At 44.1% G+C, this 27172-nt stretch overlaps 1 protein-coding gene across 2 annotated transcripts in view; it reads left to right on the top strand.

The window, feature by feature from the left end:
* Positions 1 to 2684: 2684 nt before the first annotated feature.
* PLG (plasminogen) overlaps positions 2685 to 27172 on the top strand; it is a 59918-nt gene continuing 35430 nt past the window's right edge. For both annotated transcript variants that reach the window (XM_060241829.1, XM_060241820.1), the window contains exons 1-3: positions 2685 to 2798; positions 22585 to 22720; positions 24224 to 24330. In XM_060241829.1, coding sequence (XP_060097812.1) covers positions 2750 to 2798; positions 22585 to 22720; positions 24224 to 24330 — 292 coding nt within the window. In that variant the 5' untranslated portion in view covers positions 2685 to 2749. The remainder of the gene's footprint in view (positions 2799 to 22584; positions 22721 to 24223; positions 24331 to 27172) is intronic.

The raw sequence follows: 27172 nt of genomic DNA, 5'->3' as shown, positions 1-27172 counted from the left end.
TTAAAAACTAAACTTTGAGTTCTGAAAACTATCTCTGGTCTTATCCAATACTTTCCAGTACTATTACCATAAAGTTACCTTTACTCTATGGACTTTCCCAAGCTTGGCGCTGTTCCCACTTGCTGCATATCAGTTCTACGCAGCCACCTCCATATCTGAGGACTGTAACCTTGAAACACATGAACTTTAGCTTCAAGGGGCATGCTTAGGACATGATCTTGAGACAGTCATTACATGATTTCCCCGTTTTTAAGGATGCCTGTCATCCTTAATACTGAAACAATACACACAAATGGACAAATTACAATTATAACTTTAGTAGTTTATGGTAATTTGAGTTTCTGATCTTAAAGTAAATGAACTTCAATGATTAACTGCTATTTAATAGGTACCCTGCACTTGATTATAGTTTAACCATTGTGCTAACTAAAGTACCCCAATTCTCATTCACTGCAGATAAAAATTCTTCTTTAGGTAAGCCTGAGGATGTCAAACAAGAAAGCAAACATGTATAGGTCAACATTGTTGCAGCGGGGGGATGGGATTTAGACAAGATATGTGACAAGCAAAAAAGGGTATGCCCCTTCCTGTTTATAAAATTAAAGTATCCTTTTAATGTTGAAAAGTGTGCATGTTCAGAGTTGGTCTTCTAACAGTGGCAGAGTACAAGGTTATGTTGGAAGGAAGCAGGAAGCTCTATTTTATTACTGAGCTTCCTGCTTACAGTTGCCAGATCTAGGCTGAGAAATACTGGAGATTTTGGGGGTGGAGCCTGAGGAAGGCAGGGTTTGGGAAGGTGAGAGACCTCAGCAGGATATAATGCCATAGACACCATCCTCCAAAGCAACAATTTTCTTCAAGAGAACTGACCTTGGTATTCTGGGAGCACTGAAACAGTTGTTATGTGGATGTATGGTTTGTTTCACGATCAAGTGTTTGAGGAGTTTTTTTGTTATTATCAAACCCTTTTCATTGTGGGCAAACTCTATATTGTGGACATACTCTACATACTCTGCCAACTTGGGAAAAAAGCCTGGAAAAGCCATCTATTTGATTGGGGGGGGGGGGAGTGGCATTTACAGGGAGTTGAGGCATGGAAAACTGTCCTGTGGATGCATCTTTGCCATACCTCAGCATTGGGAGCACCAATGTGATCTACACGTAAAATCATCTGCATGTGGAAGCAGCCTATGTTTAGATATGTTTAGGACTGAATGTGTAAGTGGATGCAGAAGTCCATGGTTTTAGCAACAGACCTAGCTGCTGCTGAACTTTTGCCTGTGGTTAACTGGTTATCCATATCTGCTTGCACATGCAGACGATTTTACATGTAGCTCACATTGGTGCTAGTGTTTGCCCAGATTTAAAGGCACATCATGGCTGGTGGGAGGGAAGAGCCTGCAAAACCAGGAGATCCCCCACTGGGATCTGGGGGCTGGAAAGCCTAGTTGGGAAAAGTGGTCTACAAACCTGAGGTAAGCCCAAATATTTTTGCAGAAAAAAACAAAGCATGGTGTGATTTAAAAAAATATATTCCAAAATAATTGAAGCTATGTCTGTAGCTTTAAGATATTAAAGCACACTGAGATCATATGAGATTGTATTCTGAGATTTCCATGGCCATGGCGGGGGCGGGGGTGTGTGTGTTGCTAAACAAACACAACAGTCTTCAAAATCTTGGTTTGTATCAGTCAGAGATGGGCCAGGCAAGGAGACTAGAAAAGGTAAAAGATGGAAAGACAAGAAATTAGCTGAGAAAGGGGGAGAATAAGGAGAAGCTGAAGCAAGAGAGCAGAAAAAGATTGGCACATGGGAGACAAGAAAAGGGGAGAGGCTGCCGGGGGAAGAGTAAGCAGGAAATCTGAAGACTTAGAAGACTGGTTGGTAAGTGGGAGGAAGAAAAGGATGCAATGGAAAAGGAGAGGGCCCCATCCACTGACAATTGCAAAGAGGGAGCTGACAACCCTAGTCAAGTCACACTTGATTTACAGTAATCACAGCAATGGGCTTTCAAGACAAGTGAGAAGCAGAGGTGGTTTGCCATTGCAGTTGCCAGATCTGGGCTGGGAAATACTGGAGATTTTGGGGGTGGAGCCTGGGGAAGGCAGGGTTTGGGAAGGTGAGAGACCTCAGCAGGATATAATGCCATAGACAACATCCTCCAAAGCAGCCATTTTCTTTAGGAGAACTGACCTTGGTAGTCTGGAGATCAATTGTGATAGCAGGAGATCTCCAGGTGCTACCTGGAGGTTGGTGACCTGATTTGCCGTTGCTTTCCTCTGCAGAGCAATCCTTGGTGGTCTCACACCCAAGTACTGACCCTGCTTAACTTGCAAGATCTGACCAGATCAGGCTATTGCTGCCTTCTCTCCCCATGGAGGCTTCTAGTGGGATAGAAAGAGGAAATAGCCTGGGGGGAATGAGATGCCCTCCCATGGATCCTCTTTGGTCCCCCTCTTGTGTTTCACAAAGCTGTTTCATCCAGGAACTTAAGAATTATACACCTTACATGTATGTGGAAGGGTCTCTCACCTTTTCCTACCGTCTAAGGCAAACATTTAAAGACTGTTTTGTAAGATTGTGAATTCAAGGTACTGTTTGAACATTTAGAGTTGAAGGGGCCATGATACCAAGGGAATGATTAACTTGATTGGGGGGTATCTTGTTTGCTTGATGTTGTCTAACTCTTTGTCAATAAAACTGTCCAAAGAGACACTGAGCTTTCAGCACACAACCTGTCTGTCCCAAAATGGGGACTAGCAAAGATATCTTTGTGTTACTTTTATTTCTCTATTCAGGTAAGTTTTCTTTTACATTGCTTTTTAAAAGAAAACTGAGATTATGGAGAAAATTTGTATAATTAATTTGCAGTTCTCAAACCAGTTTACGCTGACTTTATCCCTTTGTCCAGAAATAAACTGATTCACAGAAACAGCTTGTGTCCTTATGTGTTATATAGACCTATCTGTTAAATGCTGGAGACCAAAATCTCTCTATGGTATTAAAGGGGGGAGTGAGACGTTCTGTAGTCACATTTAATGTAACTTCAAGTACTCAGGTTTGCAAACTGTGACCTGTGTACTAATGTTCAAGGTATACGAGTCATTCTTACGATATAGCTGTGTTTACTCTGCTTTCTTGATTAAATCATTGTATCATTTTTGGAATTTTTGCACTTTGTCTCCACACCTTCAAAAAGCTTGGGATGCTTTTTTTGTATACTTGCAGAAGGTTGCCTGTTCACATAGAGTACATTGCCAGACCTGCTTAGTTTCAGCAGTACATCCATGTACCTTCAGACCACCCTCTGATTGGTCTTGTATGCATTATAGTCAGGGAAGGTGATAAATGTTTCATATTATCAGACACTTCTGATATGCAGAAGATTCAGTGTTACAGCTTTCCTTGTTATGATGAGCCTGATAGGGGAAGCGGGATATAAATATAATAAAATAAATATGTTAGAATTGCCAAGAAGTGTCCAGATTCACAGTGTGAGTTCAATTTAATCCATAGCATGCCATTTTACAGCTGCTGCTGTATGAGTGCTAGAGGTGATTTTGTTTACAAGATGTCAGTTGTTTATGTGAACTCATGATGTGTACTTGTTGTGTAAGTTGTCACATTTATGGTTATGACAAATAACAACACAAAGATTTTGTTGCAGGAAGCTTGGTTGTGCCAATTTCAGCATAGGATTTGATAGCACTACATGGGGTTAAACATCACTAAAGAGAAACTCGCTGCTGAAAAAAAGTTCTCAACAGTAGTTTGTTGTCCTTTACATGATTTGGGAACTAGCACAACAAAAAAACAGAGAGCTGATTTTCCTATTTATTTTTATTACGTTATTTATTAAAACATTCATAGCCTGCCTTTCCTTGTCAAGGTAGCTAACAATAATAGTTAAAAACAATTCCAGTTCAAACCAGAATAAAATAGTATTTAAATATGTTAAATTACATATGAAACAGTATGTATGAAACATTAAGTATGTTTCAAAAACATAATATGATGAGATAGATTTGTCCAGCTTGAATCTGTATCATCATAATTAGTTTGTTGTAAGTCTTGAATGGTGGCTCTGAAAGTCAGGTCATCAAGTTTTAACATTTCTATATAATGTCCCATCTGTCCCATTTGTAATCTTGGGCTGGGGAGGTATTGTTGGAAATCTGAGAAGGAACAAAAGTAGCAGATTAAATTTAGGAATTCTACAACCTTTCATCTGAAAGAAAGCCCCCCCCCCCTTTTTTCCCTAAGAAATGCCTAGGTGAATGCACTGCTTTTGGCAACCATCTGCATCTTTGTAACATTAGCATCAATTACACCTTTGCCTCTTCAGACCTCTTCATATATCTGTACCTGAAAGTCAGTGCAGTACTTACGGAAGTGGGGACAGAGGTCAAGGAATGGAAAATCAGAGGAAACTGGAGGCAGTGGGAGGACAGAGATACCTGGGAAGAGAAACTGAGTACTGGCATGTGGCACCCTTCCCTTCAGCTAAAGCCCATATCTGTAGCTAGAATTGCTATGATTTGTCAGGCATTTTGATAATAATCAATTAATTGATGGATTTGCTTTATAAATCAATGGGTTCACTTTAATAAAGAGGCTTAGAGGAGTATCTATGTCCGATCTGGTACGGGCTTAACTGATTAAATTTTGGGATGAACAAAAGCCACAAATGACACCTCTAATGTCATGACTGGAACCAATTATTGACTATCCTGTCTTTTAAATGGATAGGCAATCTGGCAGTTTTTGTGTATGAGTAAGATAGTTTGTCTACGTTGAGGCATACCCACTTGATAATTCTTTTTTTCTCAAATCACTAGCCCAAAAAGGGGCAACTGAAAAAAATGGGCATTCTATGGATCAGTCCAAGCCAGTATTGCTATTCAAAGAAAATGGGGGAAAAACTTGACTGTCACTGTGTCAAACAGGAATGGTGCAAGTTGTATAAAATAATATATACATCTATATATGTGGAGGCTAGAGAGAATGGGATTAAGTTGCTGTATCAATGGTACTATTCCAGGCTGTCAGACTGGTGAGTTTAGTACAGTTTCCAGTAAATATTGGAGTTATGATGAGAATACTGATGCCTTCTCTCTGTGTGTAGTGTGTGTGTTTGTGTGAAATCATTTGGTGATCCAAGTATACCAGGATTAAATATTTAAATACAGAGGTTAGATTCTATTTAAGCTGATCAAGAAAAGCTTAAATGTGGCTCTTTTACAGGTCTTACCTCCATCTGTACCATATTAATATAGAATATTGATGCTAAATGTGACAGCAGCAACAAGAATCTCAATAGCTTAATGGTGTGTGTGGTGGGAGAGAATTCTTTCAGATATGCACAAACAGTTTAGGAAAATATTTTACATGATGTATATAAATAAAGTAATAGCTTTTAAGTACATAAGAAAAAAGAAAAAACTATAGGCAAGAAAAGTTTGCAGAACAATGGCATCCGTTTAGTAATTACTGGAATCCAATACACATCTTAAATAATATTCAGCAATATATTTTACTGTGTGCTTAATTTTTAGAGTTCCTTTTCCCCCTTTACTGGAATATGACAATTCTATTTATTTTTATAGTTGCAAATGTATATGTTTATAACAAAATGGGGAGAAAGAGGTATGACCTTTACGACATGCTACGTGTGCTATAATCAATAAGAAGCTATTACTGCTCATCACCTTTGGAAAATCTTTGCCTTGATGTAAAGGCTCTTGCAGTCATGGGAAAGTTTTGCTGTACTTTGAGTGTGGTTCCATAAATGAATCTAGAAAAATCACTGCCAAATATCTTGCAACTATTTGGTCTTGACAAATATTGTGTACTTGTAAAGAAATTCTCAATACTGAAGGGTCACTCTAATCCTATAGTGCCAATAAGTCTGAGATGAGAGATCTTGTCATGCCAGTCTGCAGGTGGACCTGGAGACCCCCTGGAATTACAGCTTATTTCCACACTACAGAGATCAATTCCCCTGAGAAAATTGGTTGCTTTGGAGGGCGAACTCCTTGGCATTGTACCCTACGGAGTTTCCCAACCTGGATTTGGCAACCCTGCCCCCCCCCCCACACCCCATGCCTTGCTGGTGGCCAGTGGAATGTGGTAACTCTATATTTGTGTTTGAGATCTTTCAGCTTGGAGGTAGTAATGATCAAACTTGATTGGTTGCAATCAATATGTTTATTTTATTTATTTATTCTATAACTTATATCCCGCCCTTCCCACAAAATGGCTCAGGGCGGCTCACAGCAAACGACAAAACAATAAAACAAAGTACAGAGTTATTACATTTAAAAATCAAAGCATTTAAAAGCCTAAAAACCTTAAAATCTTACATTAAAACTATACAGTATAATTCACAGAGTCTAATAAGCTACATTTATCCAGTCAGGCGTAGGCTAACCGGAAGAGGGTTGTCTTACAGGCCCTGCGGAACTGGGTAAGATCCCGCAGGGCCCTCACCTCTTCCGGTAGCTGGTTCCACCATGTAGGGGCCATTGTAGAAAAGGCCCTGTCTGTGGTTGTCTTGAGACGGACTTCCTTAGGCCCGGGGATGGTGAGAAGGTTTTGAGTCCCAGACCTCAGTACTCTCTGGGGAACATGTGGGGAGAGACGGTCCCTCAGGTAGGCAGGTCCCAGGCCATATAGGGCTTTAAAGGTAATGACCAGCACCTTGTACCAAACTCGGTATGTTATTGGGAGCCAGTGCAAAGCCCGAAGACCCGGCCGAATGTGCCCCCACCTTGGGAGGCCCAATAACAGCCGGGCCGTGGCATTCTGCACCAGCTGCAATTTCCGGGTCCGGCACAGGGGCAGCCCCATGTAGAGGGCATTACAGTAATCCAACCTCGAGGTGAACGTAGCGTGGATCACTGTTGCTAGGTCGTCGCGGTCCAGGAAGGAGGCCAACTGCCTTGCCCGTCTAAGATGAAAAAACGCGGACTTGGCAGTGGTTGCTATCTGAGCCTCCATCTTTAGGGACGGCTCTAGTAGCACCCCCAGGCTCTTGACCCTGTCCGCCGCCATCAGCGGCGCACCGTCAAAAGCTGGCAGGGGGATTCCCCCCCCCCCCGGTCCTCGACGGCCCAAGCAAAGGACCTCTGTCTTTGCAGGATTCAGTCTCAGTCCACTCAGTCTGAGCCACTCAGCCACGGCCTGTACTCAGATATTGAGATGTCCCTACCTTCCTTTCATTTCAAAGCTCAAAATCAAACTATTTAATCATATAGACAATGATTCTGCTTTCAATAGCCAGCCGCTTCTGAAAACTTTCTCACTACTGGTTTGTGCTGGGTAATTAATCATTTTCAATGTATTAAATTTTTAAGCTGAGGTTGTCTAGACATTAGAAGATTACTTTCCCGCAAATATGTAAGAAGATTTAGTAAAATGTTCAGGGGAGGGACGGTGGCTCAGTGGTAGAGCATCTGCTTGGGAAGCAGAAGGTCCCAGGTTCAATCCCTGGCATCTCCAAAAAAGGGTCCAAGCAAATAGGTGTGGAAAACCTCAACTTGAGACCCTGGAGAGCCGCTGCCAGTCTGAGAAGACAATACTGACTTTGATGGACCAAGGGTCTGATTCAGTAGAAGGCAGCTTCATATGTTCATAGGCAGTGTGCTAAGTCTCTGTAAAATAGATTTATTCTATTAAGGGTTGCAGCTGTAAAGAACTGGAATAAATGATAGAGGGTTCCAGGACTAAAATCTCAGCTTCGGATATCATTGAAAGAAGACAAAATACTTATGCATGTTTTCCTATAGTTAGGTCAATTCTTTCTTAGCCTTTCACAAAATGGCAGACACAATGGTGTTCTGGAGATAAGCTGATCTGTTGAAACTGTTTGGTATGTCTTGGATGCTCTTGCTTTTTATTTTTCTACTTTCAGTTTTTACATTTCAGATGTCTTTGGATATGATAACTTTATTTTAAGTTGCCTTGAAGATTTTGGCCAACACAATATGAATTTTATGATTACCTGTGATACTGGTAGTGAGATTTCTATGATGCTTGTATCCTGGTAGGAAGCATATGAGTGTAGGTTAATGCAGACAGGTGATGCTGACACTTTGAAACAAAGACAGGCCAAAGATCAGTTAATAGCCCTTTTCAGCCATTACGTTTTCATGTTTAGGAGGAACAGGGCTTTTTTTTTTTCCTGGGGGAACCCAGCAGAGTTCCAGAACCTCTTTGTGGAAACAAGATTCTCAGAAAATGTTTAAAATTTCATGAGGGGCACCAGTGTTTTTCTCCTTCATTTCCCTCTTTTGGCACCTCTTTTTCCAAAAGAAGAAAAAAAAAGCCCTGAATGAACTACATGCAATCCTCCCAATATGTATGATCACTGTGTGGTCAAAAACAAAATGCACATATTTTCAGTGTCCATACACTTGAACTGGACCCCTGGAAAGCCATAGTTCTGGAACATGTGTGTTGAGGATGAAAATATGCAAGTTGTCCCTCTCAGACAAAGTGGCAGTTGTGCATATTGGAAGGATCGCATGCAGCACATTCTCTCAGTATGCCTGGTAAAACATAATGACTGAAAAGGGCTACAATAAACTGACTGAAGTTATGATGTCCGTTTTCATTCTAGGATACTTTGTGCTGCTTAGTAATTCTTGTTGTGCAATTATGAGCATCTGGAACTGAAGCAGGAGTTCTACACAGAACTTAACATATTATAGTCTCATGAAAATCCCACAATTCAATGAGCAAGATTCTACTATATGTTTAGCTGTAAGTCCCATTCAGCAATGATTACTCTTTTCCATGCAGTTCTCCTTTTGCCCTTTTGTTTATAGCTGAATTAGCAACTTCCTTTACCCATGGTATCCTTTGTCTAAGGTTAATTACCACTTCTTATCTCCTGGATGCCAATAGGGTTGCCAGGTCCAACACAGTAAATATCTGAGGACTTTGGGAATGGAGCCTGGAGATTTTTGGGGTGGAAACAAGAGATTTTCCCATTCTCTAAAACAAACAAATAAAAATACAACAGTACAGTTCCCCTGAATACAGTCTTCATTTCCTCATCCAGCAGCAGCTGCACTTCCACTAAATGAAAGTAAATATACAAACACACACTCACAAAGCAGCCAAAATAACCAGTTTTCAAGCACACACTTTTGTGATCTCACTGGGGCACTTTACTCATGGGAATTGCTGGATATAACCATCTGCTGTATTTCAGCCAACTTCTTCAGAATAATGGAACAGGAAAAATAAAGGAGAGCAGCCTAGGGGATGTTTTCCTCCATTCCATAATCAGGCTCTAGTTAATTCCATTTTAGTATACACACAACCTCTGAAATGAATGCAAAACAAACAGAGGGACTGTACTGGCTTCTCTTCTTTTCTCACATGGTTCACACACTCACTGGAAAGAGCCATGTGGCTCTGCTTGCTTGCTTTGCCCATGCAGCTTTCCTCCAGCTGAGATTTAAAGGCACACACAGAGCCCAAAATACAAGCAGTTTGCAAGATTGTTTTAAACCTGCCAAGGTTTAAAGGCACATCATGGCTGCTGGGGCAGGGCTTCCCACTGCTAGCCAGCTGGCTGGTGGCAGGGAGGAGCCTGCAAAACCAGGGGAGCTCCCACTGGGATCTGGGGGCAGGCAAGCCTAGCTGCCAATGACATCATCTGTCCACCCCATAAAACCAAGTGGATTACTTATTGCCATTCCAGACTTAATGGCTAGTGTGGGGACAATGCATGTCTATTATCCAGCGCCATAGAATGGTTTTAAAGTTAATATATGTAAATTATGGTTTTATATGTTTTATTGGATTGATTGTTTTTATAATGTTGTAAGCCGCCCTGAGTCCGCTTGCGGAGAGGGCGGGATATAAATGGGAAGTAATAAATAATAAAAATAAGTACAAAGCAAGTTGTGTTCAACTCACTGAAATAAACTCTGTGTTAGATTATGGCATGTATGCATTGTTTAAATGATAACTACTGTACTGACTCCTGAATGATAATTAGCAAAATAATTTATAGCACTATGTTGCTAATTTAATAATAAAATAGTCCCATTCAAATTGAAACAAATTACTTTTTCTGAGTGAGCCTCTTTCACATCATGGTACCAGGAATGGACCTTTCATTGAGCCAAGTAGTTTTAACTACAGTATTTCAAGCGGAAAGAAATATTTTACTCATGTGCTAGATACATTCAGTTTATCCATTTTGTGGCCAGGGGTAAGCCCCCCCCCCGCAAAAAAAAAAAAAAAAGGATGTCTGGATTTCTGCTTTAACTTCATTGATCTAGTGTTGAAGGGAAAGCCCTTTATGACTAGTTTACTACTGGCCAAAGATTTCATCTGTTGGAATGTTTATGGTTCTGTTGAACTGTGTATGAGCAATTGCAATCAAATGAAATTTTGGAAGAGGGACTGTTGCAACAATTATTATGGCTATTATGACATCTTTTAGTGTAGTTTGTGTATTGGTCACTGATTTTTCCTGCTTAGTGTTCCAAGGACTTCTCACTAGTCACTAAATTGCTAATAAAGGGAAGGGAAAATAGAAAGTATATTAGTGTCAAGCATATAGTTTATATTCAGTATTAAATGTTAAGTTTGAATTTCCTGTAGAATGCTTTCCCATGTAATTGCATATCAAAGCCAAAGTATTATCCTGCCTGTCACCCTCCCTTTTTCCTTTCCCACCTTTGAGTAGCAAATGTAGGAATGTGTTGCATTGATAACAGGCGCCTCCTGGAAGGATTCCACACTGTAACTATCAACTGTATGTGTGAGACCAGGGAAGTTTTAACCACAAAGATAACTAGGTGTAGATACGTAGTAATTCACATGTCCCTGCTATGTCTTTGAACTAACATTCCCCAAGTGCTTTGATGTACCCCTTAAAGCTTTAGACATTGCAATACTTTGTATCACTTTCAAGGTGCTCTTCCAATGAGCAACAATAGACTATCAATAAACTAAGACTTTGTTTTATTCAAATACTTGGTTATCTGAAATTTCCATGCTTGACATTTTGAAAGTGATCCAAGTGGAAATTCAACTGAACTGGCAACTTTCTTACCGGATGGTGGAGAGAGCTCCAGATAACAGAGAACTTCCAAAGCCCCCAGAAAGAGGACCCAAAGATTGGATAGAAATAAGCCCCCCCCCTTGGCACATCTTGGACGCTCGAAGAGCTGTGGGGCGCAGGTCTCCTCTGCACATACAACAACTTCTAATCACCCCTCGTAAGTGGGAGCCGAGAACTTCAACCACCCTGATGGAAGAAGCCCCGGCCCGGAGGAATGCTATCCTGACCTGACACTCCCGCAGGGTAAGAGTTATTACCGGGGAGGAAGGTGAGGGGGACAAACGGGAAGAACCCCAACCAGACGATGAGAACGGGGGGGGGGGGGGACCCAAACAACCCGTTCCTGATGAGGAGGAGGAGAGGAGGGAGCCGCTTGAGAGAGGCATACTCCAAACCATGCGGGGCGAGATGGCGGACATGGCCAGAGGCATGATAGATGAGATCCAAGCCAACGCCACCTTCATGGCGCAAGAAATTAGAAGGCAAATAGACCGCGTGCTAAGACCCACGGATCCAAGAGGGGGAATAATACCTCCGGTTGGGAGGCCACCATTGGCACCCCAACTCCCTGCCCCGCTGGTGGTCCCACCGCTCCCAGCTCCAGCGCAACCCCCAGCGGCGCCACCACAAGGGCCCCTGGACTACGGTAGAGGAAGGGAACTAGATGCAACATTCAACAGGGGTCCTATAAAAGGGGAATATTTCTCCATCCAAGCCAATAGTTACATGCACTATTCGGGGAATACCTTCCCAGACGAATTCAGCCGAGTGGATTACTTGGGGTCGAAGCTGAAGGGAGCAGCCAAGAGATGGTATGTGAGCTTGTTCGAGACCAGGAGTCCGGAATTGGACACAGTGGCCACTTTCCTGCAAGCGCTGCTCACCCAATATGAGGACCCGCTGCAAGAAACCAGAGTGATGACGGCCCTCCGAGACATGCAGCAGGGGTCGAAATCGGTGCGTGAGTATGCTGCCAAGTTCAGAGCCAACACAGCCAAGGTACGGGGTTGGAATGAAGTGATGAAGATAGAACAGTTCCAGAGGGGCCTGAACACAAGTGTGCTAGACCGAGCTTTGCAGCAAGCTCGCCCCACAACACTAGTGGGGTGGGTGCAACTAGCTGGCGAGGTAGAAACTAACATGAAGCGAGTGGCCCTGCAACATCAGCAGCAGCAAGGGGGAAAGGGGGGACGCGCGTCTTGGTCAGGGGTGAAATTCAAAGGGAAAAAGGCTCCTCAAGCCGGAGGAGTCACCAAGCTACCAACCCCACGGAGATGTTTTCGCTGCGGTGATCCGAACCATTTGGTGGCTAACTGCCCAGAACAACCTTGAGGCCCCCCCTTACTCTGAAACTGGGAGCATCAGCACCCAAGAAGACACTGATGCATGCTAAGGAGTTGGCCAAGGGGAGCACCATGTCCCCAAACATCACCAAAGAAGAGACCATCATCATCGATGAGCTAAGCGAGATATCTTGGGATGAAGAGCTGGCAGAAAACAAGGCTGACCTGCACTGAAGGGCACCGAGCAGCAGGTCGTGGATTTAACAGCACCATTGAGGGTGAGAATAACTGGATCTTTATTTTTTGTTCCATTGACTTTACTAAATTCGAGACTGAAGAGATTCGTACATGTACGAGCTTTAATTGACTCTGGGTGCACTAGAGAAATAATTACTCCCAAACTAGGCCTCCCCCGAGTCCCATTCCCTCACCCCATACAATTTGAGCAAATGGATGGGACGGTAATGAAAGGGGAGCCTTGTGTGGAGCAGACTAAAGCCGTACCAGTGGGTATAGAAAATCACTGGGATGTTGAACTTTTTGTGATTGCCCCCTCCACTTCGTTTGATGTGGTCCTTGGAGTGGGCTGGTTAGCTAAGCACAAACCCGACATTAGGTGGGGGGACCAAAGTATAGACTTTACAGACAGTAAATGCAAACGCCATCACTGGGACAAGGCGTGGGGGATGGAACCCCCCCTAGAAATGAGAGACTGTGTCTAACCGTAGAAGAGGTCCGCTCCATCCCTAAAGAGTACAAAGACTTAAAAGGGGTGTTTAGTGAGGAAGAAGCAAACGAGCTCCCTCCTCATCGGAGCACAGATTGTGCAATAGAATTAATTCCTGGGCAAGAGCTGCCTAAAGCTAAGTTATACTCAATGGGGTGGGCAGAAAAAGTGGAACTAAGAAAATTCCTTGACAAGAATTTGAAGAGAATATTAGACTGGCAACGGCCCCACACGCCGCCCCAGTACTCTTCAGGAAGAAGAAGGACGGGGGGCTTAGACTCTGCACAGACTTTAGAGGAATCAATGGGATCTCAACATCTAACGCTTATCCCATCCCATTGATTAAGTACCTTCTAAGCATGGTCTCAGAAGGAAAGATTTTCATGAATTGGATTTAAGGGATGCATACTTTAGAGTACGAAACAGGGAAGGCGATAAATGGAAAACCGCCTTTAACACCCCCATGGGTCAGTTTGAATACTTGGTCATGCCATTTTGATTACAAGGGGTGCCAGGAGTATTCATGAATTTCATTAATGAAGTATTAAGAGAGTACTTATACAAAGGGGTCGTGGTGTACCTGGATGATATAATTATTTATTCATCAGACCTGAAATCACACGTGAAATTAGTGAGGAAAGTACTCGAGACCTTGTATGAGCACAAACTGTATGCTAAGTTATCTAAGTGCGAGTTCCACAAGGCGGAGCTGGATTATCTAGGTTACCGAGTATCCGGGAAGGGGCTGGCTATGGATCCGGCCAAGATACAAGCAGTACTAGATTGGGAACCCCCAAGGACACATAGACAGCTCCAATCATTCCTCAGATTCACAAATTTTTACCGTAATTTCATACAAGGCTTTGCACACACATTATTGCCATTAACTGATTTGTTAAAAACAAAAGGGAAGGGCCCAGAGGCAAAAAGACCAGGGGCAAAATTGGCCTGGACCCCTAAATGCCAAGAAGCATTTAACAAAATAAAGAGACTGTTCACTAGTGAACCCATCCTCAGCCACCCAGATGAATTGCGGCCTTTCATGGTCCAATGCGATGCCTTCGACGTGGCCATAGGTGCCATATTAATGCAGGCTGACAGTGAAGGGATATTGTGTCCCTGTGCCTATATCTCCAAAAAATTCTCACAGGAACAGTGAAATTGGTCCATGTGGGACAAGGAGGCATTCGCCGTAACTTTTGCCTTAAAAACTTGGAGATCATGACTAGAGGGAGCCAGAGTCCCATTTGAAATTTGGACAGACCATACAAATTTAGAAGCCCTGACCGGATGTAGAAAACTGACTGAAAAACAAATCCGGTGGGCGGGATTCTTTGCTAAATTCGACTTTACCCTAAAATACATCCCGAGATCCAAGAATTTCTTGGCTGATGTCTTATCTCGACTTCCCCAACACAATAGTCAGAAAGAAGAAGTGATAGACTCCATCATATCACCTGATCATTTAACGGGCATGGTCACAACCAGATCAAAGAAAAAGAGGGGTCACCTTGGAGAAAATTGGGGAGGAGAGAGACTAATTTCTTAAAAAGAGAAAGAGGGAGACTCAAAACCAGACGGAGTAAAAAACGGGGAGGGAGGATTCTGGTACCATGATGGGAAGCTTTACATACCGGAAAGACTCTGAGGAGAAGTATTACAACTCTGTCACAATAATAAAATCTCTGGGCATTTTGGTTACGTGAAAACTCTACGCTTAGTGAATAGACAATTCTGGTGGCCCCACATGAAAAAAGACATTTCGGAATATGTTTCCACCTGCCCCATTTGCATCATGGCCAAAAAAGAGGCGGGGGGAGCCTCCTGGACTATTACAACCATTAGAAACTGCAGGGAGACCATGGTCGGTGGTCTCAATGGATTTCATAGTAGAGCTGCCGGCATCTCAAGGGAAAACAGTAATTTTAGTAGTGGTGGATACCTTTTCAAAACAAGCCCACTTCATACCCTGTGCCAAACTGCCCAATGCCAAAAAATTAGCATGGTTATTTTTTCAACACATTGTGTTCAACACAGATTACACTCATTTCCTGATAAGGTCATTAGTGACTGGGGCCCGCAATTCGTTGCCAACTTCTGGAGGGAGTTTTGCAAACTAACCCACATTGAACAAGGTCTGAGTTCAGCTTACCACCCCCAAATGGATGGGCAAACGGAGAGAGTGAATGCGCTTCTAGAGCAATATTTACGGTGCTATGTGAATCCTGCTTGTCACCCTCCCTTTTTCCTTTCCTACCTTTAAGTAGCAAATGTAGGAATGTGTTGCATTGATAATAGGCACCTCCCGGAAGGATTCCACACTGTAACTATCAACTGTATGCGTGAGACCAGGGAAGTTTTAACCACAAAGATAACTAGGTATAGATACGTAGTAATTCACATGTCCCTGCTATGTCTTTGAACTAATATTCCCCAAGTGCTTTGATGTACCCCTTAAAGCTTTAGGCATTGCAATACTTTGTATCACTTTCAAGGTGCTCTTCCAATGAGCAACAATGGACTATCAATAAACTAAGACTTTGTTTTATTTAAATACTTGGTTATCTGAAATTTCCATGCTTGACATTTAGCAGCTGGCTGTTGCTGGAGATTGGATTAGATGAATCCTTACTCTGACTCAATATAGTATTCCTTTTCTATTTACACCGAAATAGTTCAGTTAACATCCATTATTTTACTTCAAGATAGTAGAGCTGGTGATTTGTTTTCACAAAAGGTTAAGCATTCTTCATTCCGTTTTAGTTTTGGAGATCCTACCCTTTTGTTTTACTGAAATATTTTGAAGATTTTGGGGGATTATACATTTGTATTAAGATTAGAATGCCATGAGCTATTAAACCAAATAGGGTTTCCAGGTCTGTGTTGGAAAATACCGTGAGACTTTGAGTGTAGAGCCAGGAGAGGGCAGGTTTTAAGGAGGGGAAGGCCCCCAGCATGGTACAATGCCATAGCGTCCAGCCTTCAAAGCAGCCATTTTCATGATTTTTTCCAAGAGAGCTGATCTCTGCCAGCTGGAGATCAGTTGTAAAAGTGGGAGATCTCTAGGCCCCACCTGGAGGCTAACACAACAAAAAATGCAAGCTAGTGACCAATTTACTAAGAAGTATATAGAAATCAGTCCAAATGTCCAAAACATGTATATTCAAGTCCCAAAGTAGTTGTGGTGACAAGCCAATCGATTAAATACTTGCTTCTTTCCAGTCTTCATCAGACCTGGGACCAATATTGATTCAATTATATAGAGTTTTTACACAATTTTCAAAAAAGAGGGACAGAGAGGATCTCCAGCAGCAATTTCAACCACCAGCCTTGCGTCTTCATGTGGTATAATTGTATAGAGTGATTTTACATCTGCTGTGATCTAGACAGCCTCTTCTGGAACCAATAAACCTGTTGTTAATAAACTGAGTTGTGTCTTTAGTAAAAGACCTCATTCTGAGGACAAAGCGTTGTAGAAAATAATCTAAATACTTTGCTAAGGGTTTTAACACTGAGTTTGTGCCTGATAAAATTGGTTTCCCTGGTGGTGGGAGTATCTGTTTATGTATCTTAGGCAAGATGTAAAGGCAAGGAGTCCTGGGAAATTCATTGTATAAGTATTCATGTAACTTGTTTTAGTGTATTTTTAGAGTTTGCTACTCAAAATACCTTCAGTTTGCTACTCAAATCCTAATACTTTGGATAATTGAAATCTATGACCAAATGTAGTTGTCACTATTAGCTAAAGCTGGTTTTAGGGCTGTTGTGTCTTGAAATACGGTCCTGGAATTCACAACACAGCGTGTGTGCACGCGCGCGGAGGTGACCAGTGGGAGACCGCAGGTCACCGGATGTAAGGACAAAATTACACTCCGCCTATGAAGATCTGTGGCGGGAACTTTAACTGGCCAGGATTGGACCTGGCCAGGTAGAGGGTTGTTCCGGGAGTTGTATATAATCAGGGACCCGGCCCCGCCATCTTCCCTTTGTGTTGCCTTCTACAAGTCTTGTAACTCAGTACATTACAAGGGCCAATATATAGCAAGCCAATGTCCTCTAACTATCCATGTTTCACTTTTGCATAGTGTTTATGATCCAAATGGTAGCCTAAGGGCTTTTAAAAGTTTATTAATACATTGCTTCTTTTTGGTAATACCCCAATCTGCCAGTTTGTGGAACAGTTTATCCTGCTGTATGGTACCTCCAGCCCTATAAGGCAAAGCATGTAATATGGAATCTTTATGAGTTTCTCCACCCACCCACAAGTGACAGCCAATGAACCTGTGAGTGGGGGGTGGGGATCACAACACAAGGACATAGGGTGGCCATAATAGCTGGAGGCCAGCCAGGGACACCTTGAGGGGGGAATGATGTGAGTGCGCGCGCCGGAAACAGGAAGTGATGTCACTTCCGGTGACGTCATGCCACCGCCGGAAACAGGAAGTGACATCACTTCCTGTGACATCATTTCCCCCGCACCACCTGCCAGAAGCAGGAAGTGACATCACTTCCTGTAACATCATTTCCCCCAAATGACATCATTTCCCTCCGTCGGCTGTTTCTGATAGCCCTGCGCCCCCTCTTTCATTTGATATGTGTCCCGTGCGGGTGCTACCCTCCCGCCGGGAGATGCCGCAAAATGAGCCCCCTTGAGGCTTATGGCGGCAGGGCTCGGGGGAAGCGAGCTAGACTGCTGTTCTTTTGAGGGGTTATAGAGTGTTTTGAGCCCGTCCCTGTGGCATCGGTCCCATCATTGTGGGGCCCAGGGGGGCGGCGCAGCGGCCCGCCGAAGCAGCCTGTCGCTCACTTCTGGGTTCCTGTCCTGCATCTTGACCTGTGTTATTAGTGACAGGCTGCTTCGGCGGGCCGCTGCGCCGCCCCCCTGGGTCCCACAACGATGGGACCAATGCCACAGTGACGGGCTCGAAACACTCTATAACCCCTCAAAAGAACAGCAGTCTAGCTCGCTTCCCCCGAGCCCTGCCGCCATAAGCCTCAAGGGGGATCATTTTGCGGCATCTCCTGGCGGGAGGGTGGCACCCGCACGGGACACATATCAAATGAAAGAGGGGGCGCAGGGCTATCAGAAACAGCCGGCGGAGGGAGTCGGGAGCCCACTCCACTGGGGAATCCACAAATAAAAGAGCAACACAGAATAAAGGTCAGATGTTTGAGAGCCGCAACATCGGATATTTGAGAGCCACGGAAGGAAGGAGGAAGGAAGGAGGGAGGAAGGAAGAAAGGAAGGAGGGAGGGAAGGGAGGAAGGAAGGAGGGAAGGAAGAAAGGAAGGAAGGAGGGAGGGAGGAAGAAAGGAAGGAGGGAGGGAAGGAAGGAGGGAGGAAGGAAGAAAGGAAGGAGGGAGGGAAGGGAGGAAGGAAGGAGGGAGGGAGGGAAGGAGGAAGGAAGGAGGGAGGAAGAAAGGAAGGAGGGAGGGAAGGGAGGAAGGAAGGAGGGAAGGAAGGAGGAAGGAAGGAGGGAAGGGAGGAAGGAAGGAAGGCTGGCCGCCCCCTCCTGCCAGCCGCCCCCCCGCTTTCGGCCCCCTCCCTCCCTGCCTGCCTGCCTGCCTGGGGGGGGGGCTTACCTTCTCGCAGGGCGCGGGTGGCCTCCCCTCCGGGCGGGCAGGCTGGCCAGGAGGCGCAGCGGCGGCTGGTGCTGGTGGCGGCGCTGCTGGCGGGGCTGGTGGCGGCTGAGGAGGAGGCGGCCGAGCCCACCGACCCGGGGCCTCCTGCGACGCCACCGCTGCAGGCGCCGCCGGCCCGCCTCCCGCTCTGGCCACGGCCTCCGCCGCCTCCCCCTCTGCCGCCGCCGGGGCCCTACGCCAGCAAGAGGAGCCGGCGGGCCGCGCGCGCGGTCAGGGAAGGCGGCAAGTGAGGGACCAAGCGTCCCTGCGCATGCGCACGGCGGTGTGGCGGGCCTTACGCCACCCACTCTCCTGGCCCCGCGCATGCGCAGAGCCCGCCTTCCCCGACCACGCGCGCGGCCCGCCGGCTCCCCGCTGGCTTAACCGGGATCTCTAATGGTCCCGGTATAGCCAGCCCGGGAGGCGGGAATTGGGGGCCAGAATCGGGACTTTCCCGGGTGACCGGGACGATCTGGCCACCCTACAAGGACATCCTGTCACACAAGATTCATAACACATAGGCACATGTTTTGACTAACTGAAAATTACAAGAGGACCCATCTGTGGGCACCCCAAAAGGAACACTTTTGGGGAGGGACAGTGGCTCAGTGGTAGAGCATCTGCTTGGGAAGCAGAAGGTCCCAGGTTCAATCCCTGGCATCTCCAAAAAAGGGTCCAGGCAAATAGGTGTGAAAAACCTCAGCTTGAGACCCTGGAGAGCCGCTGCCAGTCTGAGAAGACAATACTGACTTTGATGGACCAAGGGTCTGATTCAGTATAAGGCAGCTTCATATGTTCACTGTTCCCAATGGTGAGAAAAAACCAATTAGAGCCACTTCCCCCACTGTAATTGTCATGGGAAAAGTGGCTCTGGGGAGCAGGGGGTTTTGAGGAGAGCCCCCCAAACTGCTGTGCAGCTCCAGGGCACTGTCCCACACAAAACCCACAAGGGCAAAAAAAAATTGGACCTGGGGCACCCAAAGCCAAACCTAACTTCACACCAGAGAATCTCTATAGGACCCAAATGCATTACATCCATCTATCTACTCTATGAGCCCTGCAGGCCTGGAACCAATATAAACCCAGTTGCCAACGTCACTGCCACACAAAGCACCATCTGCTCAAGGTCTGCTCTGCAGATCTGGCTGCAACAAACCCAGATGCCAGCTCTTCAGCCCTGTCCAAAACAACACAGGGAGAGCTGGCCAAGCACAACAAGCATGCTGGTTCTGGGTCTCTCACCCAGATGCCAGCTTTCCTGCTACAGAACTTACAATGTACAGATGCCAGCTCTCCAGCTCTGCCCCAAACAACGTGGGGAGAGCTGGCCAAGCACAACAAGCATGCTGGTTCTGGGTCTCTCACCCAGGTGCCAGCTTCCCTGCCACAGAACACGCAATCTACAGATGCCAGCTCTCCGGCCCTGCCCCAAACAACACAACTCTCAAACAAGAGAAGTGGTGGACCACACCTAGCTCCACATCATTCTGTATCTGACACAAAGCAGGAAGCATTTAGACTTACCTTAAGTAATGGATGGTTGGCTGGTCCAGGCTCTTTTGCGTTACCCAGGATGCACTACGAGGATGCGAGCCAGAGTTGCACCCCAAATGAGGAAGATCACTGTGAAGGCCTCAGATTGTGTGAGAGGAAGGTAACCATTCCTTCTCTCTCAGCTCAGCAGCAACACATCAGCTATCACTGTCCCATTAGAGGGACCTCAGCATTGGTATGGCTGCTGACTGCCTTTCGTCATCACTGGCACCTCCCTCTTTCTTCCTCCTGCCCCTGAAAAAAAACCAGCAGTGGAAGTGACAGATACGGCTCTCGTATTATGGCTGCAGATTGGATTCGGAAGCATACGGCGCCGTATACTTCCAAATCAGGGGTGATTCCGTGGTTTCTTCGGTTCTGCCGAACCAAATGCACACCCCCAGTAGCATGCTAGAGTCCCATCTTGTGTTGGAGGAGCACCTCAAGAAATTGCCTCACCACATCAAAATTATCCAGAAAACTCAGTTTGTAGTTAGTCCCACCCACACATATTATACATGAAAAATAGAATTTTTTTGATCATTCCTACAGAGGAAATGATAAATTTCAGAAGACAGCTATGTTAGCCTGCTTCAGCCCCAAAAAACAGAGACCCGCAGTACCTTAGAGCCAGGCTTTTTTTGGAGCAGGAACACACAGGAACACAGTTCCAGCAGGTTTGGCCAGGGCTCTGGCTCAAAAAAAGGTCTCCAGCAAAGCAAAGACACTAGGCAGCCATGTACTCCCAGACCATACGCTCTGTCCTCTTTGCTGCCTTCAGCCTCCAGCAGTCTTGCAAAGAGAGCAGGAGACACATAGCCACCCATGAGTACCCCCTCCTAGGAAAAGCTGGGCCTGCCACTGCCCACTCCACCACATGTGGATCTCTCTCTCCAGCTGTGCTTTTTTTTTGGGGGGGGGGGAATAAGGTATCTCATTGGGCTGTGTGAGAACACACATCCATGAAATGCATGTGATGGGACTGTATTGTTCTGTGCCAATATGTGGAAAGCAACCTACTGAACAGGTGACATCACTTCTGGTGATGACAGGGAGTGTAGCCTAATATGAAAATGAATTCTTGCTGGGCTTTTTCTACAAAAAAAGCCCTGCTTAGAGCCCTAACGTGCATAGCCCAGGCTAGCCTGAACTCTCGCCTGGATGACCCAGGCTACTGTGATTGTGTCAGATCTTGGAAGCTAAGTGGGCTCAGCCCTGGTTACTATTTGGATGAGAAACCTCCAAAGAATATCAGCAGGGCTTTTTTTGAGCAGGAATGCAGTTCTGGCTGGCTTGGTGTCAGGGGATGTGGCCTAATATGCAAATATGTTCATGCTGGGCTTTTTCCACAAAAAAGCCATGTACAAAACAGTGGTGACATCAGGGGTGTGGCCTAATATGCAAATGAGGTCATGCTGGGCTTTTTCTACAAAAGCCCTGAATATCAGGATGATGACATGGAGGCAGGCAATGACAGACCTTGTCTGTACATTTCTTGCATCTCAGCTATGATGTGACAGCACTTTTCACCACCACCAGTACTTTAGGGACTAACAGATATATGGTGGGATAACTTTCATAAGCCAGAGCCTTTTTTGTCAGAAGCATGAAGTGCTATATCCAGTTGGCAGCCTTATATTTTCCCTGAGCTACAAACTGTGGAAGAGCTGGGAGAGGCAGTTAACAAAGAGACCAGAAGGTTCACTTTCACAGGACACAGGTGTGTTACATCAGATGAAGATCCAGAGCACAGATAAAGATCTAGTCAAAAGAGTAAATAAATGATCCACTCTGAGTAGGTGTGTACTACTCCCAGCTGCTGATGAATCAGCAAAGTAAAATAAATCTGAAAGCTCTAAGGAAGGACAATTTTTTGTGGGTGGTGAGCTAATTCCATTGTTGAGTCAAAACCTAATATAATATCTAATCAACATATGATTTCCAACTCAACGGCTTCTCACTGGCATTTCCATTTGAAAATTTTATACTATACCCTTTAAGTGAATTACTTAATGTCCAGGGAGGCCGGAATGATCCATCAAAGGTTTTTGATGGTTTCCATTTTTAATACCTGGGTTCACATTAGAGAATGTGCGGATGAATGAGCCCTTGCTCGTGTAGGTAACCTTACTGGACTCTGCAAGGGTGTCACTTGGGTCAATGTGAGATAGCTGAGTCTGAGGTATGTGCAGGGACTAGTCCCTAGCTTTGTATCTTCTCTGGGTGGTTCTTTGTTGCTGGTGGGTAGTTGGTTCAAATGCAAAAAAGGATGTTCTATTGATGACAGTATTATCACTTTTTAAAATGTCTCATTCTTGCTTATTTTCTTTTAGTTCAAGGAGATATATTGGATAACTATGTGAGGACAGATGGTGCGTGGATACTTGGTCAGAAAAATGAGCTCTACCGTACTCTCAGTAGAGAAGAATGTGCTGAGAAATGTGAATCTGAACAAAACTTTATTTGCAGGTCAGTGTCACTTGGCTATATCCTGCAAAGGAGGCCTGAAGACTTTAATGCTGGATGAGGATCTCCATGGTTCGATGTGCTAAGTGTCTAAGATGATGTAATAAGAAAAATAAACTGTTTGAAACCTCTACTACACAGGGAACATGAGATGACTGGAGTGAACTTGGGTTTTTACATAATAATCCCTTTGTTGTAAGATCTCATGGTTAAGACCACAAATATTGAATGGTTCAGTGTATGTTGCCCTTGAGTGAATTGTGTTATGTTTCCTGTTACCTTCCATTTAGACAGGACTGGGTGTGATAATGATACAGTTGGAGTGAAATGAGTACCAGTTTTATATACATGTACCATTCCTATTCATATAGGAACTATTTTTGTGCTTCTATAGCTGTCATATCTGTTGATGTTTAACTATAAAGGCCAAGTATAGTTTAAGTGGAGAGAGAAACAAACACTTCAGTATTTATCATCTAAGTTTATTTCATGCTACAAAAAATAACTGCATCCTGTTTCCAGCCAGATACCTTCAGAAAAAAACTCCAAACAGATCATAAGGCTAGTAGCTCTCCATCACTGTTATCCTGATGACTGAAATTCAAGTAACATTTTGGCTATAGTAGAATGTGCTAAGGGTAATATAATATACTTACAACAATACTTTTAATAAATTTGGTATAATGTGTTAAGTGTAACTGCCTATAATTCTTCAGGAAAGGAGCTAAATTCAGATGTACAACTAAGTATAAAGAAAGGTTTTCAAGAGAAATAAATAGGATAGCTTAATACAGATATGTATGTACTATGAGTCTAATACAGCTCTAACAACCAGCATAACTTCCTGGGATTTTTCTATTGAGTTTAGTTTTTTTTTTTTTTTTTAGTATTAACTCTATGTATTATGTTTCATAATAACAGCAAATCCTACTTTTACACACAATGTGCTCTTGTGAAGGCATTCAGTCCTTATATCTAACAGCCACAGTAGATGCCATGGAGATCAGAAAATCTACACAGTAAGGCAGATTTGCAAAACAAAATCTGATTTTAAAAAACTTGCCCACTCTCCCCCCTCCCATTATAACACAAATGTTGAACATGTTGGAAAAGGGGGAGGGGAATTGAAGCTAGAGCCAACTCTGACTTGCTTCCCTCACATGCCTGCTTTTCTTCTCCCTGTTCCACTGCTGTGGAATTTGAGAGGAAAGTGAACCGGGGCGGAGGGGGGGGGGGGAGAGTGGGCAAATAGGCAAGTAGGAGGAGAGGGAAGCTGGGCCAGGTGGATAAGGAAGAAGAAAAGAGTGAAAGTGGTTGGTAAGGATAACCGAAGGTGGGGAAAGCAGAGCTGCAAGTGGGGGCCAGCAGGGAAGAATGGGATTTCCCCTCCTCCATATATCCTCCCATGTCCCACTGTTGTATAATCAAAAATGGATGAAATAATTGACTTTAGGGCAACAATTAAGATAAAATGAATACCTGTTTTACATCTCACCATTTCAACAGGTCTTTTCTGTTTACCACCAAAGACCAACGATGTATTACATTAGCTGACAACAGCAAAACAACAGTGATGTTCAGAAGGTCGGATGTAGTTCTCTTTGAAAAAAGAAGTAAGTATATAGCCACTGATATTATATCTTTCACGACTTCTGCCAAGAAGCATATTGGGTAGACTTGGGCCAGTCACTCTCTCTGCCTAACCTACCTCATAGAGTTGTGAGGATAAAATGAAGAGTGATCTGTCTCTCTGAGCTCTTGAGAGCAAGGACATGATTAAAAAATTATAAACACAATGTGGTTAATGTGCAAGTCCAAGAATTTAAGACTTGTTCACCTCATAAATTGTGGTTTGTTTATGATATCTGGATAGAATCACTGCAGTTTATGCCATCATTATTGATTGTATTGTATATTGCCTCAAGCACCTTTTAACGCCCCACACAAAGATATAGCCCCACACAAACAAAAGTTACTTGGACCTATGTTCTTCAGGCTTGTGAAAGCCAGCGGTAAGGGAATATGGGGCCTCCAGTAGACATTATTAATCTATCCCAGGATTTTGGGGTTCTACCTGGCAGGACTGAAAAAGGCTGTGGCCATACTGCTTTTAAAGAAGCCAACTTAAGATTCTTTGGATCCTTCCAGTTGCCCTGAGCCTGCTTCAACGGGGATGGTGGGATATAAATCAAATAAAAATAAAAATAAATGTTACAGCCCAGTCTTGAATCTTTTGTTTCTGGGCAAGACAGACAATGGTAACAGAATAGCTCCAGAGATTCCTGGATGACACATGGGCCCTGGACCCATTCCAGTCCAGCTTCTGCTCTAATATAATGTTTTATTATTATCTCTTGATAATAATAAAACATTTGTGTTATAATGGGAGGGGGGAGAGTGGGCAAGTTTTTTAAAATCATTATCTAATAATGTTTTATTATTATCTCTTGACTAATATAATGTTTTATTATATAATGTTTTATTATTATCTCTTGACCCAGCACTTCACCATCGCAGAAGTTCATGGGGTAGTCTTAAAGTGGCTCACCTCATTTCTCCAAGGTCAGGGACAGGTGCTGGGAGAGAGGATGCTAGAATGTAGAATACCCTCAGGGGGCAGTCCTCTTCCCAATGTTGTTCAACATCTACATGTGTCCCCTCGCCCAATTGATATTTTGAACTGGAATGCCACCAGTATGCTGATGACACCCCAGCTTTATCTGTTGATGGGTGGCCAACCATATACCTTCCCAGTAACTGTGGCCAAGTGGCTGGAGGCTGTGGTGGGATGGCTAAAACACAACTGGCTGATACTGAATCCTTCCAAGATAGAGGTTCTGTAGCTAGGGTGGGGATATACAGGTTTAGGGTGTCATCTCCCAGCTCTTGACAGTGTGCCCTTGAGACCTGCACCAACCATGAGGGCTTGGGTGTCATTCTGGATGCCTCCCTAACAATGGAGGCCCAGGCTGTAAATGTTGCTAAATTGGCATTTTTCCAATTGCACAAGGTTAGGCAACTGGCTCCCTACCCATCTCACCTGATCTAGCTACAGTAATCCATGAAACAGTTACCTCCAGATTAGACTACTGTTAACTCACTCTACATGGGCCCTACCCTTAAGGTTGACCCGGAAACTCCAACTGGTGCAGAATGCAGCTGCACAGGTCTTTATGGGGCTCCACGCACAGCACACATCCATCCTGTGCTGTGAGAGGTACACTGGCTTCCAGTGGAGTACCCAATCAAGTTCAAGGTTCTGTTGTTGACCTTCTAGGACCTTTAAATGCCAGGGGCCCATGTATCTTTGGGACCTTACTGGTGGTCCTTGGCTCAAGGGATGTCCAGCTGCCCTTGACTAGGGCCAGGATGCTTTCTGCACTAGCTCCCACCTGGTGCAACTCTCTGCGAAATAACACCTATGCCCTGTGGGATTTGATGCAGTTCTGCAGGACCAGTAAGGAAGAGATGTTCTGCCAGGCATTTGGTTGAGGGCAGTGAACATCTCATTCTTCTGGCAGTGGCACTACTGAATTCTTTAGCGCCATCTGTTAGGCAATTAGTGTGTTTTTATTTTTAAATTATATTTGTTATTAATTTACTATGTTGTACACAGCCCTCAGCCCTGCCCTGGCAGGGAGAGGGTGGTCTAAAATATAATGGAATAAATAAAGAGGAAAAGTTATCCATTTTGTCTGGCATAGGCATGTGTCCAAAGCTTATAGTAGAGGAGTATGCTTATAATATTAGAGAACAGTATTGCATTATATCTACATTCCTAGAAACAGAAAATCCCCAGTTTACACAGTCACAATACTATGGGTTGGATCCCATCAAATTTTTCACTCAATCTCATTCAATTCCTTTTGTTTCTGTAGCCTCCCTATTACATGGCTTTAGCTCATGCAGATCCTCTTTTCCTCAGCATAGCTCTCTTGGTGATTACAGTAGACCACTCCCTAACCTTTTCAGAGGTGGAAAAGCTGGTTGGCTCCAACCAAGTAAATATGCCTGATTACAATTATTTTAAAACTAGGTTCATAGATAGATTTTATGTATATTCCAAAATTATGATATGGCTTGTCTAAAATACGCACATATATTTAAAACTAGAATCTTTGTCATAGGGTAAAAAACCACTATTGCTTTGTTCTAGCAGTGTCCTGTTGGTTCAGGGTCCCTGCCTGATGAACATGTAACTTCCTCACTTGCACAGGCTTTGGTCTCACTTCACTGGAGACAGAACAGATTCACATCTTAATGATCTATTGGCAAACAGAGCTGCCTCCTCCATTGAAGTTAATGGGGAATAGCTCATGTGCTAGAGCATTCAAGCACAGTCAAGGCTTTGAAATGGGTTATGTGTGTGTGTGATGTATTTTATATATTGGTTATTTTATCTTGGTGGTAGTAGTATGCAACAGTAATGATAATGGTAATAACAATTTTCTTTTC

Source organism: Heteronotia binoei, chromosome 1, assembly GCF_032191835.1.
Source record: "Heteronotia binoei isolate CCM8104 ecotype False Entrance Well chromosome 1, APGP_CSIRO_Hbin_v1, whole genome shotgun sequence".
NCBI lineage: Eukaryota > Metazoa > Chordata > Lepidosauria > Squamata > Gekkonidae > Heteronotia > Heteronotia binoei.
This window is presented reverse-complemented; position numbering and strand designations above follow the sequence as displayed.